Source organism: Oncorhynchus masou, chromosome 24, assembly GCF_036934945.1.
Source record: "Oncorhynchus masou masou isolate Uvic2021 chromosome 24, UVic_Omas_1.1, whole genome shotgun sequence".
NCBI classification, from domain to species: Eukaryota; Metazoa; Chordata; class Actinopteri; order Salmoniformes; family Salmonidae; genus Oncorhynchus; species Oncorhynchus masou.
Genome location: NC_088235.1, coordinates 51,338,430 through 51,362,697, shown reverse-complemented (window position 1 = coordinate 51,362,697; position 24,268 = coordinate 51,338,430). Strand labels below are relative to the sequence as shown.

Genomic DNA, 24,268 nt, shown 5'->3' with positions numbered 1-24,268 from the left:
ATGGGAATTGGACTGTGGTTGGCATACCAACGTTCTCACCAGAAAACATATGGGAACGTAGGGTTTTATTTATAATTCTACGTGTTCCCAGGGGAGATCAAGCATATGAGAATGATCATGCATGTCAACATTTTCCCTGAATACAGAGTACTGTTGACGGAGAGATGATAGACGTTGCATGCACCCTCCCACACGCATGCACAACCACATAGACACACACACATTGACGACCTCTCATCCGTCTCTATATTAACAACAAATAATAAACAAGCGTTTCAGTGTGTAAGATCAGAGGGACCACATGAATAAAGATGGGGAACAGAGTTTAGAGCTAGTGTTGAAACCTTTATTAAAAGACATCTGCTTGACTTACTTTTATAGTCTTCTTTTAAAATTGCACTCTAGCCGCAGACTGTGGCCACTGTTAAACACTGGCCGTCGCGGTTTTCACGCACCAGGTCTCATTTTGTTAGGATATGAACCACAGTGGATAAATGGAGTTTGGGCCATGCTGGGAGCACAGTCTATTGACAGTTTGTTTGATGACTCTTCAAAGAGTCCCAGTCCCATTAACCAGAGCAAGAGAAAGTGACAGAGAGTGATGAGATCTCCAGCTGAGATGGTAGGGAAAATAGACACTGTAGTTCCCTGCTGTAGGCCCTGAGTTCTCAGACTTCTTTCTCACACACACACCATGATCCAGTCTCCCGGTGGCATTTCCAGACAGAAAACCAAAGCCCCCCTAATGCATAGCAGTAGAGCTCAGAGAACATGAAGAGAACAACAGACTCCCTGTGTTTACTGGTAGAGTTGTGGTTCCCAGAGCCTCTCATTGGTGATAGCAGGGCTTTATCACCACTCCTTAGTTCTCCCTCACTCCCTCCCTCTGTTCCTCCCTCCACCTTCCCAGGGGCCAGCGTTCCCTTAAGTTCCTTCTTGGACACACAGGATTCCCACTGGGCCTGCTATAATCTGAGCATGCTCAGTGTGGACCTCAGATGACCACAATGATCGAGGAGAGGCGAGGAGGGGGAGCATGGAGAGAGATACTGACAAACTGAAGGGGGTTCCATATCTTTCCCACGCTCAGCTTGAAGTCAGTCACACAGTATACAGTGTACCATACTGTATATACACTACTGTTCAAAAGTTTGGGGTCACTTAGAAATGTGCTTGTTTTTTAAAGAAAAGCACATTTTTGGTCCATTTAAAATAACATCAAATTGATCAGAAATACAGTGTAGACAGTGTAGACATTGATCCTAACACTGGAGCTCCACAGAGGTGCGTGCTCAGTCCCCTCCTGTACTCCCTGTTCACCCACGACTGCATGGCCAGGCACGACTCCAACACCATCATTAAGTTTGCAGACAGCCTATAGGGAGGAGGTCGGAGACCTGGCCGTGTGGTGCCAGAATAACAACCTATCCCTCAACGTAGCCAAGACTAAGGAGACTACAGGAAAAGGAGGACCGAGCACTCCCCCATTCTCATCGACTGGGCTGTAATGGAGGAGGTTGAGAGCTTCAAGTTCCTTGGTGTCCACATCAACAACAAACTAGACTGGTCCAAACACACCAAGACAGTCGTGAAGAGGGCACGACAAAGCCTTTCCCCCCTCAGGAATCTAAAAAGATTTGCCATGGGTCCTGAGATCCTCAAAAGTTTCTACAGCTGCAACATTGAGAGCGTCCTGACCAGTTGCATCACTGCCTTGTACGGCAATTGCTCGGCCTCTGACCGCAAGGCACTACAGAGGGTAGTGCGTACAGCCCAGTACATCACTGGGGCCAAGCTGCTTGCCATACAGGACCCAAGCCACCCCAGTCATAGACTATTCTCTCTACTACCGCATGGCAAGTGGTACCGGAGTGCCAAGTCTAGGACAAAAAGGCTTCTCAACAGTTTTTACCCCCAAGCCATAAGACTCCTGAACAGGTATTCAAATATTTACCCGGACTATTTGCATTGTGTGCCCCCCCAACCCCTATTTTTATGCTGCTGCTACACTCTGTTTATCATATATTCATAGTATTTTATCTATACATTCATGTACATACTACCGCAATTGGGCCGACCAACCAGTGCTCCCGCACATTGGCTAACCTGGCTATCTGCATTGTGTCCCACCACCCACCACCCGCCAACCCCTCATTTACGCTACTGCTACTCTCTGTTCATCATATATGCATAGTCACTTTAACCATATCTAAATGTACATACTACCTCAATCAGCCTGTCTCACCGGTGTCTGTATGTAGCCCTGCTACTTTTATAGCCTCGCTACTGTATATAGCCTGTTTTTTTACTGTTGTTTTATTTCTTTACTTGCCTATTGTTCACCTAACACCTTTTTTGCACTATTGGTTAGAGCCTATAAGTAAGCATTTCACTGTAAGGTCTACTACACCTGTTGTCTTCGGCGCACGTGACAAATACACTTTGATTTGATTTGACTATTGTAGCTGGAAACTAGTCAAACGTTTGGACACACCTACTCATTCAAAGGATTGTCTTTATTTTTACTATTTTCTACATTGTAGAATAATAGTGAAGACCTCAAAATTATGAAATAACACATATGGAATCATTTAGTAACCAAAAACCAAAAATATGTTTAGTAACCAAAAATATGTTTTAGATTTTACAGTCATGGCCAAATGTTTTGAGAATGACACAAATATTAATTTCCACAAGGTTTACTGCTTCAGTATCTTTAGATATATTTGGCAGATGTTACTATGGAATACTGAAGTATAATTACAAGCATTTCATAAGTGTCAAATGCTGTTATGGACAGTTACATGAGTTGATGCAAAGAGTCAAGACCTCTGCAATCTGCCCTGGCATGCTGTCAATTAACTTCTAGGCCACATCCTGACTGATGGCAGCCCATTCTTGCAAAATCAATGCTTGGATTTTGTCAGAATTTGTGGGTTTTTGTTTGTCCACCCATCCCTTGAGGATTGACCACAAGTTCTCAATGGGATTAAGGTGTGGGGAGTTTCCTGGCCATAGACCCAAAATATCGATGTTTTGTTCCCCGAGTCACTTAGTTATCAATTTTGCCTTATGGCAAGGTGCTCCATCATGCTGCAAAAGGCATAGTTCGTTAGCAAACTGTTTCTGGATGGTTGGGAGAGGTTTCTCTCGGAGGATGTGTTGGTACCAGTCTTTATTCATGGCAGTGTTCTTAGTAAAAATTGTGAGTGAGCCCACTCCCTTGGCCGAGAAGCAACCCCACACATGAAAGATCTCAGGATGCTTTACTGTTGGCATGACACAGGACTGATGGTCTGCTCACCTTGTCTTCTCCGGACAAGCTTTTTTCCGGATGCCCCAAACAATAGGAAAGGGGATTCATCAGAGAAAATGACTTTACCCCAGTCCTCAGCAGTCCAATCCCTGTACCTTTTGCAGAATATCAGTCTGTCCCTGATGTTTTTTTTCTGGAGAGAATTGGCTTCTTTGCTGCCCTTCTTGACACCAGGCTATCCTCCTAAAGTCTTCGCCTCACTGTGTGTGCAGATGCACTCAAGACTGCCTCCTGCCATTCCTGAGCAAGCTCTGTACTGGTGGTGCCCTGATCCCACAGCTGAATCAACTTTAGGAGACAGTCCTGGCGCTTGTTGGACTTTCTTGGGCGTCCTGAAGCCTTCTTCGCAACATTTGAACCGCTCTCCTTGAAGTTCTTGATGATCTGATATATGGTTGATTTAGGCACAATCTTACTGGCATTATCCTTGCTTGTGAAGCCCTTTTTGTTGAAAGCAATGATGACGGCATGTGTTTCCTTGCAGGTAACCATGGTTAACAGAGGAAGAACAATGATTCCAAGCACCACCCTCCTTTAGAAGCTTCCAATCTGTTATTCGAACTCAATCAGCATGACAGAGTGATCTCCAGCCTTGTCCTCATCAACATTCACACCTGTGTTAACGAGAGAATCACTGACATGATGTCAGCTGGTCCTTTTGTGGCAGGGCTGAAATGCAGTCAAAATGTTTTTGGGGGATTCAATTCATTTGCATGGCAAAGAGGGACTTTACCATTAATTGCAATTCATCTGATCACTATTCATAACCTTCTGGAGTATATGTAAATTGCCATCATACAAACTGAAGCAGCAGACTTTGTGAAAATGTATATTTGTGTCATTCACAATCATTTTGGCCACGACTATAGATTCTTCAAAGTAGCCACCCTGTGTCTTGGGTGAAAGCTGATGACAGCTTTGCACACTCTTGGCATTCTCTCACCCAGCTTCACCTGGAATGCTTTTCCAACAGTCTTGAAGGAGTTTCCACATATGCTGAACACTTGTTGGCTGCTTTTCCTTCACTCTGCAGTCCAACTCATCCCAAACCATCTCAATTGGGTTGAGGTCGGGTGATTGTGGAGGCCAGGGCATCGGACGCAGCACTCTATCACTCTTCTTCTTGGTTAAATAGCTCTTACACAGTCTGGAGGTGTGTTTTGGGTTATTGTCCTGTATAAAAACAAATTATAGTCCCACTAAGCGCAAACCAGATGGGGTGGCGTATCGCTGCAGAATGTTGTGGTAGACGTGCTGGTTAAGTCTGCCTTGAATTCTAAATAAATCACAGACAGTGTCACGAGCAAAGCACCCCCACACCATCACACCTCCTCTTCTATGCTTCAGTGTGGGATCCACACATGCAGAGATCCTCCGTTCACCTACTCTGCGTCTCTCAAAGACACAGCGGTTGGAACCAAAAAATCTCAAATTTGGACTCATCAGACATAAGGACAGGTTTCCACCAGTCTTGTGTCCATTGCTCGTGTTTCTTGGCCCAAGCAAGTCTCTTCATATTATTGCTGTCATTTAGTAGTGGTTTCTTTGCAGGAATTTGACCATGAAGGCCTGATTCATGCAGTCTCCTCTGAACAGTTGATGTTGCGTTGTGTCTGTTACTGAACTGAACTCTCCGAAGCATTTATTAAGCATTTATTAAGGCTGCAATCTGAAGTGCGAACATATGAAAGCTGGTGGTTCCTTTTAACATGAGTCTTCAATATTCCCAGGTAAGAAGATTTAGGTCGTAGTTATTATAGGAATTATATGGCTATTTCTCTCTATACTATTTGTATTTCATATACCTTTGACTACTGGATGTTCTTATAGGCACTATAGTATTGCCAGTGTAACAGTATAGCTTCCGTCCCTCTCCTCGCCCCTACCTGGGCTCAAACAAGGGATACATTGACAACAGCCACTCCTCGAAGTATCGTTACCCATCGCTCCAGAAAAGCCGCGGCCCTTGCAGAGCAAGGGGAACAACTACTTCGAGGTCTCAGAGCGAGTGAGGTGCTGGGGTGCTTCCATCACGTGGACTGGGACATGTTTCGTATTGCGTCAGATAACAACATTGACGAATACGCTGATTCGGTGTGCGAGTTCATTAGAACGTGCGTTGAAGATGTCGTTCCCATAGCAACGATTAAAACATTCCCTAACCAGAAACCGTGGATTGATGGCAGCATTTGCGTGAAACTGAAAGCGCGAACCACTGCTTTTAATCAGGGCAAGGTGTCTGGTAACATGACCGAATACAAACAGTGCAGCTATTCCCTCTGCAAGGCTATCAAACAAGCTAAGCGTCAGTACAGAGACAAAGTAGAATCTCAATTCAACGGCTCAGACACAAGAGGCATGTGGCAGGGTCTACAGTCAATCACGGACTACAGGAAGAAATCCAGCCCAGTCACGGACCAGGATGTCTTGCTCCCAGGCAGACAAAATAACTTTTTTGCCCACTTTGAGGACAATACAGTGCCACTGACACGGCCTGCAACGGAAACATGCGGTCTCTCCTCCACTGCAGCCGAGGTGAGTAAAACATTTAAACGTGTTAACCCTCGCAAGGCTGCAGGCCCAGACGGCATCCCCAGCCGCGCCCTCAGAGCATGCGCAGACCAGCTGGCTGGTGTGTTTACGGACATATTCAATCAATCCCTATACCAGTCTGCTGTTCCCACATGCTTCAAGAGGGCCACCATTGTTCCTGTTCCCAAGAAAGCTAAGGTAACTGAGCTAAACGACTACCGTCCCGTAGCACTCACTTCCGTCATCATATAGTGCTTTGAGAGACTAGTCAAGGACCATATCACCTCCACCCTACCTGACACCCTAGACCCACTCCAATTTGCTTACCGCCCAAATAGGTCCACAGACGATGCAATCTCAACCACACTGCACACTGCCCTAACCCATCTGGACAAGAGGAATACCTATGTGAGAATGCTGTTCATCGACTACAGCTCGGCATTCAACACCATAGTACCCTCCAAGCTTGTCATCAAGCTCGAGACCCTGGGTCTCGACCCCGCCCTGTGCAACTGGGTACTGGACTTCCTGACGGGCCGCCCCCAGGTGGTGAGGGTAGGTAACAACATCTCCTCCCCGCTGATCCTCAATACTGGGGCCCCACAAGGGTGCGTTCTGAGCCCTCTCCTGTACTCCCTGTTCACCCACGACTGCGTGGCCACGCACGCCTCCAACTCAATCATCAAGTTTGCGGACGACACAACAGTGGTAGGCTTGATTACCAACAACGACGAGACGGCCTACAGGGAGGAGGTGAGGGCCCTCGGAGTGTGGTGTCAGGAAAATAACCTCACACTCAACGTCAACAAAACTAAGGAGATGATTGTGGACTTCAGGAAACAGCAGAGGGAACACCCCCCTATCCACATCGATGGAACAGTAGTGGAGAGGGTAGAACGTTTTAAGTTCCTCGGCATACACATCACAGACAAACTGAATTGGTCCACTTACACAGACAGCATCGTGAAGAAGGCGCAGCAGCGCCTCTTCAACCTCAGGAGGCTGAAGAAATTTGGCTTGTCACCAAAAGCACTCACAAACTTCTACAGATGCACAATCGAGAGCATCCTGGCGGGCTGTATCACCGCCTGGTACGACAACTGCTCCGCCCACAACCGTAAGGCTCTCCAGAGGGTAGTGAGGTCTGCACAACGCATCACCGGGGGCAAACTACCTGCCCTCCAGGACACCTACACCAACCGATGTTACAGGAAGGCCATAAAGATCATCAAGGACATCAACCACTCGAGCCACTGCCTGTTCACCCCGCTATCATCCAGAAGGCGAGGTCAGTACAGGTGCATCAAAGCTGGGACCGAGAGACTGAAAAACAGCTTCTATCTCAAGGCCATCAGACTGTTAAACAGCCACCACTAACATTGAGTGGCTGCTGCCAACACACTGACACTGACTCAACTCCAGCCACTTTAATAATGGGAATTGATGGGAAATGATGTAAATATATCACTAGCCACTTTAAACAATGCTACCTTATATAATGTTACTTACCCTACATTATTCATCTCATATGCATACATATATACTGTACTCTATATCATCGACTGCATCCTTATGTAATACATGTATCACTAGCCACTTTAACTATGCCACTTTGTTTACATACTCATCTCATATGTATATACTGTACTCGATACCATCTACTGTATCTTGCCTATGCTGCTCTGTACCATCACTCATTCATATATCCTTATGTACATATTCTTTATCCCCTTACACTGTGTATAAGACAGTAGTTTTGGAATTGTTAGTTAGATTACTTGTTGGTTATTACTGCATTGTCGGAACTAGAAGCACAAGCATTTCGCTACACTCGCATTAACATCTGCTAACCATGTGTATGTGACAAATTAAATTTGATTTGATTTGATTTTGACGTCACCAATTGTATTTTTTCTAACGGGTGGCATCACTAAATCTAAATATTGCTGTTACATTGCACAACCTTGAATGTTATGTCATGATTATGTACAATTCTGGCAAATGAATTACGGTCTTTGTTAGGAAGTAATGGTCTTGGCCAAACTGCCCAAACTGCTGCATATACCCTGATTCGGAACACAGGAGAAGTGACACAATTTCCCTAGTTAAAAGAAATTCATGTTATCAGGCAATATTAACTACATTTGCAGGTTTTAAAAATATATACTTGTGTATTGATTTTTTAAAAATGCATTCATGCTTATGGTTAGGTACACATTGGTGCAACGACAGTGCTTTTTTTTCGTGAATACGCTTGTTATTAAATCATCACCCGTCTGGAGAAGTAGGCTGTGATTCGATGAGAAGTTATATTGATTATATGCAACGCAGGACAAGCTAGATAAACTAGTAACATCATCAACCATGTGTAGTTAACTAGTGATTGTTAAGATTGATTGTTTTTTACAAGATAAGTTTAATGCTAGCTAGCAACAGGTAATCAGTCTGCCACGCAGTCTCCTCGTGGAGTGCAATGTAATCGGCCACAATCGGTGTCCAAAAATGAAGAAAAAATTAAGATTACCGATTGTTATGAAAACTTGAAATCAGTCCTGATTTAAATCGGCCATTCCGATTAATCGGTCGACCTCTAGTCCCTTGTCACAACACAACTGATTGGCTCAAACGCATTAAGGAAAGAAAATCCACAAATTAACTTTTAACAAGGCACACCTGTTAATTGAAATGCATTCCAGGTGACTACCTCATGAATTGTGCAAAGCTGTCATCACAGCAAAGGGTGGTTATTTTGAAGAATTTCTAATATAAATATATTTGATTTTTTTAACAACTGTTTGGGTTACTACATGATTCCATATGTTGTTTTATAGTTTTGATGTCTTCACTGTTATTCTACAATGTAGAAATAAATAAAAACTTGAATGAATAGGTGTGTCAACTTTTGACAAGTACATACATACATACATACATACATACATACATACATACATACATACATACATACATACATAAACACTGTCTGCTTGTATATAAATACTCAAATGGACAGCTTCCTGTGTCTAGCTCGTATAACCTCCGGTGAATTCACCTTACAAGGAGGGTAAATAAGTTGCTTTTAATGTGAAAATAGATTTACACTAGAACAACAAATTGGGGGGAAAAGAGCCTCATCGATTGACTGTATAACAGAGAAATTGATTTAATACGCAGCACAGCAGTAGGTTGGTTTGTGCAGCAGTGGTGTCGAGATATATTGTTAAAGCTGTGTTCCTGATGAGCTGTGTTAAAGCATCCATTATTGATGTTGTGTCTGTGGTCTTACTGCAGAACAGAGACCCTTTGGGGACACCACTGTTTTACAGTCGAATAAGTGAGAGCTTGCACTGTGTTTGGAAAAGCAATACTGTTGGTTTCCAAAGCCAATATGTCTATAGTACTTTGCTGTCTGAGGGCTACCTTTGTGTGAAACCCATATTGTGTGTTTATAATGAACACGAGGGGAGACGGGGCTGGTTTCAAGCGCAGTGCGCAGCAGGTTGTTCTTGCGAAGCACCACAGGAGGAGGCAGGTAACTGAGTCCAGGGGCAGGCAGAAGGTCATACACAGGGGGTCCAAAAGGGCAACAGTACAGGCTGGGAAAAGGCTAGTAACATAGTCCAGTCAGGCAATAGGTAGATGGCCTATCGAATTTCATGTTAATGTACATTTTGTGAAGTGCACCAGTCCCTCTTGCAGCAAAGCACCATGATACAACATGATGCTGCCACCCCAGTGCTTCACAGTTGGGATGGTGTTCTTTGGCTTGCAAGCCTCCCCCTATTTCCTCCGAACAAAGCGATGGTCATTATAGCCAAACAGTTCTATTTTTGATTCATCAGACCAGAGGACATTTCTCCAAAAAGTACCATATTTGTCCCCATGTGCAGTTGCAAACTGTAGTCTGGCTTTTTTATGGCAGTTTTTGAGCAGTGGTTCTTCCTTGCTGAGCGACCTTTCAGGTTATGTCGACTCATGCACGAGTGTGCCTGAGACCAGACCTCCTCTCACTCTTGCGTACCCTTAGGCATCCATTCATTTTAATGGTAAGGGTGATAAGGGAGTCGAGATCCATCGGCAATTCCCGAGCAGCTAGCTCGTCCTTTACCTCCTCAGATAATCTGTGCAAAAAAGTATTGAAAAGAGACTCCAGATTCCAGACACTCTCGGTGGCCAACGTGCGGAAATCAACCGCGTAGTCTTCCACACTACAGAAGTTTTGACGTAAGTCAAGCAGTTTGCTGTCCTCCTTTCTCCCAGAAACTCAAATACCTTTCTCACTTATGCCATGAATTCTTCCAGATGACCACAAATGGCAGATTGTAGCTCCCTAACTGCCTTAGCCCAGGAGAGTGCCCTTCCCGACATTAGTGAATAATATACTCTATCTTCGATCTGTCTGAAGGAAACAAAAATAAGCGAGCACTGAGTCAGAAAACCCCGGCAGGTACCAGGATTCCCCGAATATCGTGCCGGAGGTGGTAAGCGGGTTCTCGGGGAGCCGGGATAGGCTGTACAAACTCACCATAGATGGGGGGGGGGGGATTACTGGGTGATTGGAGTTTTTCGGAGGAGGCAGGCAGCCTCTGAGCTAACTCCCTGATTTGCTCCATAATAGCCTTTAACCCATGGTTGTGGTGTTCCGTCAAGAACCTGAGCCCTTCCAAAAGGCCCTGTACCAACTCCCCATGTCTCCTAATGGTGGCTCCTTGCAAGTAGACAGCGTGCTGGAGCTGGTCCAAGTCTGTCATGGCCAGTTCGTACTATCAAGGCACAAGGCGAGACCCAGATGCACACACAGGAGGCAGATGGTTGGAGTCTTACAATGTTTAATAATCCAAAGGGGTATACTTAAGAATGGTCATGGACAGGCAAAAAGGTCATAACCAGATCAGAGTCCAGGAGGTACAGAGAGGCAGACAGGCTCGTGGTCAAGGCAGGCAGAATGGTCAGGCAGGCGAGTACAGAGTCCAGAAACAGGCAAGGGTCAAAACAGGGAGGACTAGAAAAAGGAGAGTAGTAAAAGGAGTATGGGAGAAACTCGAGGGTTGACTTGTCTAAACATACAAGACGAACTGGCGCAGAAAGACCGGAAACACAGGGATAAATACACTGGGGAAAATAAGCATTTATTCGTCGTATTTATTAGGCATGGATATGGGGGAGGTGTACAAGAGGAGGCAGTGGTACCTGATATTGGTGAAGCAGGAATGGACTGGCAAAGGAGGTCACGGAGTTCAATGATTCGTTACTCCTTTCGGGCCAGACGTAGCTGCAGCTCCGCTGAATCCATCTGTCGTTTTTTGTTTGGTGAGGTATTCTGTAATGAACACACGGGGAGACAGAGAGCTGGTTTTAAGCGGAGGACACAGCAGCTGTTTCTTGTGAAGGACCACAGGAGGAGGCAGGTAGCTGAGTCCAGGGACAGACAGAAGGTCATACACAGGGGGTTAAAAAGGGAAACAGTACAGGCAGGGAAAAGGCTAGCAACATAGTCCGGAAGATCAGGCAATAGGTAGATAACAGGAAATCCGATAGGCTAAGGTACAGGCAGGCAAAGGCATCGTTAGTGAGGCAGGTAAATACTATCATAAACTTGAGTAAATCGCAGGAAAAACACAGCTCCGAAAGGAGAGTGAGCTGCGTTCATGGGATCTCGGTGTTTGAGAGCGTGAGCTAGAAAGCGGGCTGGAAAGTGAGCCGCTTTCAGGTGATCTACGTGTTTGAGGGTATGAGTTGGAAGCAGACGTTGCAGTGTTTAAAAAAATGATGCGTGTAATAGTGTTTTTAACTGCTGTAGATCAGTTTGGTTCACTCAAGTGACTTACAACCTTTACATAAATGGGACATTTAGTGTTTAATGAATTCAAAGTCATGTAAACAATAGAGCAACACATTTTACTTGAGGTGGCCTGAAGCTAAATCATGAAACAATCACATGTTCAAAAGACTGTTTAACATTTAATGTCTGATAACAATGTTATGTCATTCTCCATAATCTCATGGTTGACTGCTGCCACGACCAGTGAAGTAAGGGGTTATGTAATTCTCATTATACATTAATATACATTCTCTCAGTCAGGTCACCTCAGGTCAAGTGTCTACTTAACAGAGACCAGATGGACATCAGTATCCAACTACTCATACCCACTCAGTTCAAATCACTTCCATTGATTATATCACTAATCACTGCTATTGATCTTTTAACAGGCAACAGCTTGAGCCAGAGTGTGCTGCACAGTGCCGTCCCTGAGCCCCAACGCTATGACACCACGGTACCTTTCCTGCTGGAAGGGCCGGAGCGCAAACCACTCAGCCAGCTCACGTCCAGGGTAAATATTCATAAAGCGGCCTTTTAGCGGCCCTGGTTAATTTTTTAAATTTTTTATTTAATTTGTATTTAATTCGGCAAGTCAGTTAAGAAGATATTCTTACTTTCAATGACGGGCTAGGAACAGTGGGTTAACTGCCTTGTTCAGGGGCAGAACGACAGATTAATGTTAATATGCTGCTCATAACTCAGCCAACCATAGATGTCAGCCTGCCTGCCGGACTGCCTCTGGTCTCTTCTGTTGTTCCAGTCATGAGCCCATAATAAATCCCCATCTCTGTTTATCCTCAGCTGATTCCCCTTTGTGGTTGTTGCTGAAAGCTCACTCCCCACGGTGTTAAATGGCCCCTCTGTTGTTTGTTTCGTATGAGCTAAACCCGGAGGCTCCACACACTATGAAATTATTCCCCCAACTTGCCAGCTTCCTATACTCTACAAATAAGCAGTCCACGAAAGCAACATTTTGAGATGGTTTGGGGGATAGGAGAAAACTAGACTGTCTGGTGTTGTAGCAAAGTCAGGTAGCAACCGGATTTGAAACCGTCTAACCATTGTGCTAAAATGTATTGGACCGATGAGCTTAGTTGTGGAAGGCTAGCAAATGCTCCCTAACACTTGTCATCCTTGACATACCAGAACTGTCAGCACAGCAAGGATTTATAAGACATAATAGAGGTTCTTTCTATGAAGCATGTGTAATTTTTTCTATATATTTTTTTTACCTTTATTTAACTAGGCAAGTCAGTTAAGAACAAATTCTTATTTACAATGATGACCTAGGAACAGTGGGTTAACTGCCTTGTTCAGGGGCAGAACAACAGATTTTGACCTTGCCAGCTCGGGGATTCCAGCCACCAACGTTTTGGTTACTGGCCCAACGCGCTAACCACTTGGCTACCTGCCGCCCCATGCCTGAAATTGAATGGGCTTCAGGCATGGAGCGTCAGGTAGCCTAGTGGTTAGAGTGTTGGGCCAGTAACCGAAACGTTGTTGGATCGAATCCCTGAGCTGGCAAGGTCAAAATCTGTTGTTCTGCCCCTGAACAAGGCAGTTAACCCACTGTTCCTAGGTTGTCATTGTAAATAAGAATTTATTCTTAATTTGTTGAGGAGTACTCCCAGAATATTTAAAACAGCCATTTCTTTCCAAGAGTTATATCTCAGATTATACCTGAGTGGATAGGTTTTTCCTAGCTGGAGGAAATACTATGTTAGTCTTTCAACTCCACACTCTCTCCACTTCCTCAATGCTGAGCTTGAGCTTTACTTTGATGAAATGGGAAGGGTATTAGTAAAACAACAACATCTCTGAAATGAGAAGGAGTCATGAGTGCTGACAAAGTAATGCATCAGAATGTGTTATAGCTTTGTCTGGAACAAGGAAGAGATTCTAGTTATTTAGTTAGGACAGAATTTAGGTGAAAGTTCATTTGATTTTATTAGAGAGATATTCCAATGTCATGACACTACATAATCAATTGAGTTTGACAACAATGTCAATTTGTATTGTTCGAGAGCCAGCTTTTATAGTCATGTTGACCATTCCAACATATTCCTCAGTTTTATTATTATTTTATCAGAGATGATACCCAACCACAAATGGACCCACCATGGACCTACTGTCAAAACCACTGGGTTTCTGGCAGAGAAACAGCCCTAACCTGAACAGAGCCCAGCAGGCCTGAGTCAAGTCTCATCTGTCTTAGTATCATCTGACTGGGACAAATGTTCACTCCGTCTCTGTCTGTCTATCTTTATCTCTGCCTGTCTCCATGGTCCCTGCATATCTGTGTCTATCTCTGTGAAATCCGTGGGGTTTAAGACAGTGTTTCCACCGACTAAGTCAAGATGCAATCAAAATGCCCTCCTGCTTGTCTGTGTACCTGCTTCTACATGTGTAGTAATATAGTTATAATGACAACATGAAGCATGGACATAAACCCATACAGATTTTCCGTAGCAGGTTTTCCATCCCTACAGTTAAATAAAGTTGAAATAAAAGAAAATAATAATAAGTGTGTGTGTGTGTGTGTGTGTGTGTTACACAGTATCTGGTAGCCTCTCATAAACTGTCCAACAGACCGAGATCCCCAGCCTTTTCCCATGGGCCAGTTTGGTCATAAATCATGAGTGCTGAAAAGGCGGGAGTTCTGGGGAAATTGGTGTCAGTCAGCACTGAAATATGCAGACAATCCTCAAAAATGTTGTTCTTGCACTCAAGGAAAAACACTGCTTGCTCTGCAAAAACAGATTTTTGCTTTTGCTGTTGATTTCTGACTAACATAAACCTGACATGGATTATTGCTATAGACCTAAGGGGTAATGTTTTATTTACTGTTCAACATTAGATCGTTTTTTTTTTCATTACTGTTAATCTCTTGAAAAATTGAGTCCAAGTTTTTTACCTAAGGGAAATTATGAACGGTACTAGCAGAAGAGTCTATGACCGGGTCATCCTGGGATGGACCATTAGTAATGGGAAGGCGTTGATATGTGCTCATCAAAAACTATTTTTCCTGGTCAGGTTACGTAGTCAGCAGAACATGACAACCATCAATGCCAGGGATCTGGGAACTGGAATCACTCTTCCTAGCCCATTACCAGCATGCCCTCCTACTTCCTGTCCAGTATGTAAGCCCTGCTGGGTGTCCCGTCCCCTCACCTTTCACGTCCTGTGTTTGTGTTCTAGAGTTATCCTGCCTCACTGAGGCTGGTGGTGGAGGCAGAAGGTGAAAAACTGGTCCTGGCACTACAAAAAAACAAGTAAGTCATCATCCTATCATTACAGGCATCTAGTCCTTCAAAGGGATATGAACGATTTGGCGAGATGACCAGTGGATGTTGGTTTATATCATGAATGGTTGTTTGAATTTGGAAAGATTCAAGCACATTTACATATGGAGTAAACAATGATCAGATGTGTTGCATTCAGCTAGCATATGTGCCTATGGCTGTAGTACCAGCGATGGCTTAAGCTTCTACAGTATGAGGGCTGATACAGTTTCATGAAGGGGGAAAAAAAGATTTCACAGAACAAATGTCTCGGCTCTTTTATGGTTTAGTGTCTCTGAAGAGTTGAAAGAGGATAGCTGATAAAGAACGGCTCGAAGGGATTTTTTATATCTCCCTTTTCCCTTTCTCTCATCACCTTCTTTTCTTCCAGGTTGTGGAATATACCAGGCATGAGAACTGGGAATCCTTTGGAGTTGTGTGTATTTGTGAGATTTACTGAATATACAGTATACACAGTTTATATATACTGTACAAGCTAAGCACTTCCAAGCACTTGGGCCAGGTATTGTTTTTATCTCAATATCAAGTCATTTCTGGGTAATTGTTTTCAATTAAAATGCTTCTCAGCTAGGAACAATTTCTCAAGCAAGATTTTTGCTAGGACTGTCTGGGTGTGAAATGACTGGGGAGTGGAAAACAGAAAATCGCTGTTATTGGCAGAGAGTTTTCAAACTCTTTCTTATTCCTCTATTAACTGATTTAGCACCTGGTGATGTCGTCAGGCAGGCCAAAACTCCATCCTACCAAAACAGCCTGAGATTTCAGGCAGTCTTTTCAAACAGCTCTTACACTAAAAGGGCATTAACATAATTGTCATTATTCCAACCTCATCGTCTGGAAATATACTGAACAAAAAATATAAATGCAACATGCAACCATTTCTAAGATTCAGTTCATAAATGGAAATCAGTCAATTAAAATCAATTAAAATAAATCCAATCTCTTTTGGTAGAGATATTAGAATTAAATTATCTGGCAACAGCACTGTTGGGCATTCCTGTCAGCATGCCAATTGCATGCTCCCTCAAAACTTGAGATGTCTGTGACGTGTTGTGTGACAAAACTGCACATTTTAGTGTGACCTTTTAATGTCCCCAGCACAAGTTGCACCTGTGTAATGATCATGCTGTTTAATCAGCTTGTTGATATGCCATACCTGTCAGATGGATTAATTATCTTGGCAAAGGAGAAATGCTTACTAACAGGGATGTAAACAAATCTGTGCCCAAAACATAAGATAAATAAGCTTGTGGGACATTTCTGGGATCTTTTATTTAAGATCATGAAACATGGAACCAACACTTTACATGTTGCCTTTATATTTTTATTCTGTATATATATATATATAAAACACAGGAAATCATGTTTTTTACTGCACCCCCCACTACAAACATCAATGATCTGGTCTTCCTCTCACTTCTACTGCCCAAATTCGCCTATTTCCACCACCCTATTCCTAATAATAAAAAATCCCACCCTGCTAACCCACCCACACCACTAACCCCAATGACCCGTGCATCAGCTTTGAGAGATAATACGGCTGGTAGCTTCCATTCCCTTCCGTATGTTCCGCCTGTCCCCCTCCCTGCATTCCTTCAGATGTATCCACTGATATCTGTTCCATATCTGTGCCCAGACACAAGTGGGGTGTGACCTCTGTGTGTGCACTGTGTGCACTGTGCAGGGACGTACTGTGTAGGCTCGTGCCTTCTCTGTGGGATCAGATGGTAGGTAGAAGATCTGAGTTAGAGACAACACAGAGTCATAGAATTTGCTCTCTTAATTTATTGTGTAATAGCATAATATTTTCTGTCTGTACAGTTTTATTAGATTGAATTTAAGAGGCACTAAATAGCGTTCAGTGATCAGTATGGAGGTTCTGTTATTCTAAGAAATTATTTTCACCCAAAAATTAACGGCACTGTAGACAGAGATCTAAGCAGTAAGTACTCTGATGTTTATAGAAATTCTGTATGCATTCTATATAATATGTTTGTAGGTTTTATTGGCTTTCAGTAAGAGTGCGTTTGTAAATTGAAGTAAATGACCTAACAGCACAAACATCATGGCCTCTTAGATTACCTGCACCCCACCTCCTGAGCCCCCAACTCAGACTCCCCCTCCCCTCAGCAACTTCACAGAGGTCACATCCGCTGCTGTGCAGTCAATCATCTTTAAAATGAAGGGCACCATTTGCTCCCTTGTACCTATCCCTACTCAAAACCTTCTCATATAGCCTGCTTCAGTTTGTCACCACCCTCATCAACAAGTCCCTACTGACCGGGGAGGTATCATCACTCTTCAAAACAATTGCAGACCCCCTTACTGAAGAAACCCAACCTTGAGCAGGACATTCTATCCAGCTACACTGCTATACAGAACCTAAAAGGGGATTTTGGTTGTCCCCATAGGAGAACCCTTTTGTTCCAGGTAGAAACCTTTTGGACCCTTTCCACAGAGGGTTCGACTTGGAACCGAAGAGGATTCTCCTATGGGGACAGGCCCATCTACAACCTCCCCTTTCTATCAAAAGTACTGGTGAAAGTGGTTGCAAATCAGCTTCAATCCCTTGTGTCTTCCAATCAGCTGTATGCAGTTTTCCAGTCTGGCTTCCGGCCAATGCACAACACTGAAACAGCTCTGGTGAAAGTTACGAACAATTTACTAATGGCTGCAGATTTTAGATCACCTAGCCACCTCCTTCTCCTCTTCAATCTTATTGCTGGTTTTGATACCGTTGACCACAACATCCTCCAGCGGCTTCTCAGAGAGCACACTGCAGTCACTGAAACTGCTCTGAACTGGTTCTCCTCCTACCTTTCCAATAGGAAGCAATGCATCACTACATCACTATTGGACAGTCCAGATCGTAGGAGTCTACAGTCACATGTGGTGTCCCACAGGTACAGTATATATTAACACCAAACCGGACACCATCTCAGCCCTAGCAAAATCTGGCAGCTGCCTAGATGACATCAGGGCATGGATGAAAGAGAACTTCTTCCAGCTGAACAGCAGCAAGACTGAGGCTATGCTTGTTGGGACACTCAGGCAGGTCACCAGTGCTGGAAACATCTGCCCTACAATTGACAGTCAAGTCATCCATCTGTTCTGTCATCTCCAACCTGGGAGTCAAGTTTGATCCTTCACTGTCCTTTGATGCCCATATAAAACATATCTGCAAAACTTAAGGCTCAAACCATCTCTCTGCCAGACAGATGCAAAGAAACTTGTCCACGCGTTCATCTTTCCTTGGATCAACTACCACGACGCTCTGTTCGGGGGCCTTCCAGCCAAATAACTTCAGAGGCTCCAACTTCTCCAGAATAGTTCTGCCAGAGTCCTGTCCAGGACCAAGAAGTCAGACCACATCACACCCATCCTTGCCGAACTCCATTGGCTACAGGTCAACTATAGGATTGACTTTAAAATCCTCCTTCTAGTGTTTAAAGCTTTACATGGATTGAGTCCCACCTACATCAGCGACCTCATTTTTATCAATGAGCCACCTCCAGCAACTCACTGCTGCTTCAAGTCCCCAAGACATGTATACCGTACTATGGGGGATCGAGCCTTCTGCTGCCTGTGGAATGGTCTCCCTGACCATCTGAGAGCCGCTCCATCAACTGGAACTTTTTAAAACGGACTTTAAAACACATTTCAACAGATTATCTTTCTTATAGTCCTAATCTGTAAAGTTATTTTAGAACCTAGCCTACTATTGCTTTTTCCTGCTTTGATTTAAAATGTATGATGCTTTTATTGTATTTATTTTATTATTATCATTTATATTTAATGTAATGAAATTAATGTAATGAAAAGCGCTATACAAATTTAAATGTTTCATTATTATTATTATTATTTTATTATTCGAGGATTACTGTAAGCAGTGGTCTTTTACAGGGTTTTGCTGACTCCATAAGGTTTCTTAATTTGGCCTTCCTAGAGAGGACACCTGGGCCAATCTGTAAAGATCTAGGGCTACCCAAAGTAAACAGAATACCAAATGTAATTAATAAACCAATATGTAAACGACCGGCTCGATTCAGTCTTATGTAGCAAAATTTGAAATTGTGTAGAGACTCAGAGCTAGAAAATTGTATATCAAACACTACAGTTGAGGAACAATGGGAAAGCAATAAACTTGTAACCTCATTTTTGAAAAATGGCCCATTAATGTTTTGGTACACCTACTGGAAAGCTCTGCTTTGTCGACACCCATTCAGCATCATTCTCACCCTCTTAGCTTTAGCCCCACCTAGCTCTTTAAGGATTCACATGTGAGGCCATGTACTAAACAACCAAAGATTTCAAGACTAAAGGCTAGTTTATACTACTGTTGTGTTCGTAAATTCAATCTGGAGTGCCAGAGTGTGCTCAGAGTGCGCTCCGGGCATTGTCATATTTTCCGTTCATAAATTCAGAGCGTTTCGCTCTCGGAGTATTCAGAGTGCACACTGGACGCTCTGGCCGAGGAGTAGGGTTGACCCGACCGTTCTGCCCTAACAACAGCAGTCAAGCACCCAAGCTAACTGGCTAACGTTGGCTAGCTTGCTAGCTACTTCCAGACACAAATGAAGGAACAGCTCACTCTGACCATTTTACTCTCCCCTAGCAGAGCTGGTTAGGCTGTTTTTGTGTTATCCGAAGTGTTGGTGACAGCAACTGTTCTGCTGGCAACAATTTAATTATGCTTTTTTTGCCAACGTTTGCTGACACCGGGCATATTCAACGTGTGTTGAGCTTTCGTAAATTTGTAATTGATTATTCACATTTACCAGCTATGTCTATCGCCAGTTGTCGCAGTGACATGATGAACATTCTATTGAAATTGTTACTTGCATCGTGAAGTCTTTTGTTTGGAAATGTAGCTAGCTAGCTAAACAATGAAACCATAATCACAACTCATAACATTACTTGTTTTCTTTTTTTTCTTTAACTATGCAAGTCATTTAAGAACAAATTATTATTTCCAATGATGGCCTACCCCGGCCAAACCCGGACAATGCTGGGCCAATTGTGCTCCGCCATATGGGACTCCCAATCAAGACTGGTTGTGATACAGCCTGGAATCAAACCAGGGTCTTTAGTGACACCTCTAGCACTGAGATGCAGTGCCATAGACCGCTGCACCACTCGGGAGCCCCTAAGGTAACTAACCAACCAGGTTCAACTAGCAATGCAAATGGCTATAACTAGCAATGCAAATGGCTCTGAGATACGACTAATATTACTACACAGATCACATAAGTAACGTTAGCTAGCGAGTCAGCCAGCTAACATTAGCTAGCTAGCTAACAATACGCTTTAACCTGAAGTGAAAACGACTTTCTGACACAATTAGAAATGTGTAATATATGAAAATGTAGCTAGCTAGACTATCATGGATGAACTCTTCCCCCTCTCTGTCACGGATGCCACGGTTGCCTTAGTTTGAAGATCCGGCGACAAGTGTTTTATACAACAACCTTCTGTGTGTTCTCTTTTCGTTCCATTTGCATATTTGCAATCAAACGCCAGAATTTTCTCCATCTCCTTAGCTATCATACTCTAATTCCACCGGGTCTTTCACTGATTTCAAAACTCGGTCCTCCAGAAAGTGGAGAGCAACAACTTCGTAGTTCTACTAAGTAATATCTTTAAAAAAATGTGTTAGAAAGGATTACCTACACATACTGACCAGCTCATGTAATAGACAAACGCGTGCTACATGGCAGACCAATCCAAAGTTATCTCTCGGCATGTCCAGCCCACCCATTATCTCAGCCCATCATGGCTAGCGGGAAGGCTCTTGACTTTTTCTCTGGCCAAACCAACTAGGCTCATATTTAACCATTTTATTCGTATTTACAGATGGCATACAAGTTTGTTATTAAGCCACATGAAAGTTCACATGTTCCAGAAGGCATTTCTGCCACAAAAATTGTACGTTCAAATGGCTCTCCTCTGAAGTAGTGACATGCAACATATGCCTAGTTTCCTAATAACGAGTCACATATGTTAGCTAGCAGCCCTCTGGCCCTGGCTCAACAGTCTGGCCTAGAGCAAGTATAGAGCTTTTCAGGGTGTGTTTGTATTTGCGCATGCAGACGTCTGTGTATTGCTAATCATAAATAGATTGATTCCTCTATCCTCTCAGCTACAAGCACTAACAACCTGCTTAGCATTAACGGTATTGTAAGACAAAATCAGTGGCCTTGTGGTTAGTTTCTGCCCTGTGCTTGGAAGGAGTTTCATCCCTGGCCAAGTCATACCAAAGATTGTAAAAATCGGACCCGATGCATCACTGCTTGGCACTAGCATTAAGGAGATAGACTGGGGGCAAGGCCCGGGATCGACTAGCGTCCTGTACCAGGGTGTACTTGAACATCAAGCTGCCTCACGCTACAGAAACGGGATAGGCTCCTACTCCTTTGAGATGTTCTGGCTCGCACAAGCCAAGGCTCATGCAAGGCTACTTACTTTTTACTTACAGTTATTGAGTCTCTTTAAAGCAGGGGTATTCAACTGAAGGTACTGCAGGGGGTCCGCAAAAATATTTCTACAAATAAATTAAACAAATAATAGTAAAAAAAAACATCCATGTTTTTAAAACTATCGCTAGAAACAAAAGAATACACAAATGTTGAATTACATACCTACAGTAGAAAAGAGGAGAATATCTTCTTTCTAATGTCAACTTTATTTCTCAACAAATTACACTCACTGGAGTATGTGATATAGGCTTTGAAAAGCACCTGCGAATAGGCTACCAGTGCGGCAAGTGCTGCTGGTAAGCTCTCTTGACTTGGACATTCATTTTGCAAACAAATGGCTAACCTTTGTTTAACCAGCTAAACAGCTGCTCTTAGCGATAATGTGTTTGAAGTTACCTTTCTAGCTAATAGGCTGTTTACACTTCCTCTTCCAAATCTAATGTGGGGAGGTCAAAATAATGAAAATATCAACCAAATCTATTCATTTTAAAATGTTGATTACTTCTCCTTGCCATTAACATTCAACTGATGATAAGACAGTTCTTTTTTTGTATAATGGGGTCCCTTTGTTGCCAGTTTTGCAATGGATGGGGTCCCTGGGCAAGAAAGGTTGGAGACCTCTACTCTAAAGTAACAGCCCAGACCCACTTCAACTTTTTCCTTTGTTTCTTCTTGGAAATATTTGACCCAAAAAAAGGATCCATTTGTAGCTGGACCTGCATGTCCTGTCTGACATTCATGTTGGCTCTCTGTCAGCTCTGTACCTGAGCAGCAGACTGAGAAATGAGGCTGACGCATCTGGCCTCCTTCTTGGATCCTGGCTCTCATTTATTCCCATTTCTCTACTTAGCTTTTTGGTGTGTGCGTGTGTGTGTCTGTCTCTGTCTGTGTTTCTGTGTGTGTGTGCGTACGTGTGACTGCCAGTGGAGCTGTTTTTATTTATTCAGTCTTAGTGGAGTTAGGGCTGGCACAATTACTGTATAACCTTGTAACCGACAATTATGAATGAAGACCGTCATGACTATAACATATCCGTCAAAACCGTTTAAATGTGTTTATTTTATTGAAGAACAGCTACCTGTGACCACAAAGCAGCACACATAGAAATACAACTAATAGAATAGTCTTGGAACCTCTAACCCTGGCAATAGCTTCAATGTGTGTTCCAAGCCCCCTTATTATCGGGGGAGACGTTTCCGGTGCATTGTCAGGCATTGCCAATAGGAAGGATATCTCGTTAATTATGTATCAAATTAGTTAAAATTACTAAATTACATTTACAGAATTTAAAAGCTACAACAATGTGCTTGTGTGAACATTTTGAAAACAGTATAACCACTAACAAGCTGATGCTAGCTAGCTAGCCTCTTTCATAGACCTGACTGGTTAGCTAGCTAGCATCAGAGCTTTCTGGCTAATATCATAGACTGTGTCTAACATTGTTTTAGTATTTAACTTTGTTTTACAGAGAAATAGGTCTGTTTACTTGTCATGTTTGTTGAAGTTAACATTAGTTTACAAAATCAATGTTCACTAAGGTGTATATTTGCTTTAGCCCCCTGTCCAGTACATAACATGCAAATATCTAATGTTATCCTCGCTAATGCTTACGTCTCTGTACCATTTCTTTTGTCATTGATCTACACGTACCTGCTTATTCCCTGTCGTTCTCCATTTTATTTGACGGATGGCTTCCGTTTATACATCCATGAACTGATTACTCATTTCGAGATAATAGTGTAGATCAAAACTAAAGACTGTGTCAGTATAAAGCAACAAGACAAAAAATACATCATTTTAGCAAACATTTAAAAAGGCAACAGAAAATAAACCAAGAGACTTGTGACTGAATATACAGTACTAGTAAAAAGTTTGGACCCACCTACTCATGCTAGGGTTTTTCTTTATTTCTACTATTTTCTTCATTGTAGAATTAAAAACCATGAAATAACACATATGGAATCATATAGAAAGCCAAAAAGTGTTCAACAAATCAAAATATATTTTATAGTTGAGATTTTTCAAAGTAGTCACCCTTTGCTGTGATGACAGCTTTGCACACTCTTAGAATTCTCTCAATCAGCTTCGAGTTAGTCATCTGGAATGCATTTCAATTAACAGGTGTGCCTTGATAAAAGTTAATTTGTGGAATTTCTTTCCTTAATGTGTTTGAGTCAATCAGTTGTGTTGTGACAAGGGAGGGGTGGTATACAGAAGATAACCATATTTGGTAAAAGACCAAGTTCATATTATGGCAAGAACTTCTCAAATAAGCAAAGAGAAATTACAGGCCATCATTACTTCAAGACATGAAGGTCAGTTAATCCTGAAAATGTCAATAACGTTTGAAAGTGTCTTCAAGTGCAGTTGCAAAAACTATCAAGCGGTATGATGAAACTGGCTCCCATGAGGACCGCCACAGGAAAGTAAGACCCAGAGTTACCTCTGTTGCAGAGGATAGGTTCATAGGAGTTACCAGCCTCAGAAATTGCACCCCAAATAAATGCTTCACAGATTCAAGTAACAGACACATCTCAGCATCAACTGTTCAGAAGAGACTGCGTGAATCAGGCCTTCATGGTTGAATTGCTGCAAATAAACCACTACAAAAGGACACCACTAAGAAGAAGAGACTTGCTTGGGCCAAGAAACACAAGCAATGGACATTAGACCAGTGGAAATCTGTCCTTTGATTTGATGAATCCATGTCTGAGATTTTTGGTTCCAACCGCCGTGTCTTTGTAAGACGCAGAGTAGATGAACTGAAGATGTCCGCATGTGTGGTTCCCACCTTGAAGCATGGAGGAGGAGGTGTGATGGTGTG

General features: G+C 43.0%; 1 protein-coding gene across 1 annotated transcript in view; it reads left to right on the top strand.

Annotated features, from left to right (window-relative positions):
* Positions 1–24,268, top strand: part of LOC135512310 (disintegrin and metalloproteinase domain-containing protein 12-like) — a 149,201-nt gene that overhangs the window by 9,918 nt on the left and 115,015 nt on the right. The window contains exons 2-3 of the mRNA XM_064934213.1: positions 12,056–12,177; positions 14,865–14,938. Of these exons, the coding sequence (XP_064790285.1) occupies positions 12,056–12,177; positions 14,865–14,938 (196 nt within the window). The remainder of the gene's footprint in view (positions 1–12,055; positions 12,178–14,864; positions 14,939–24,268) is intronic.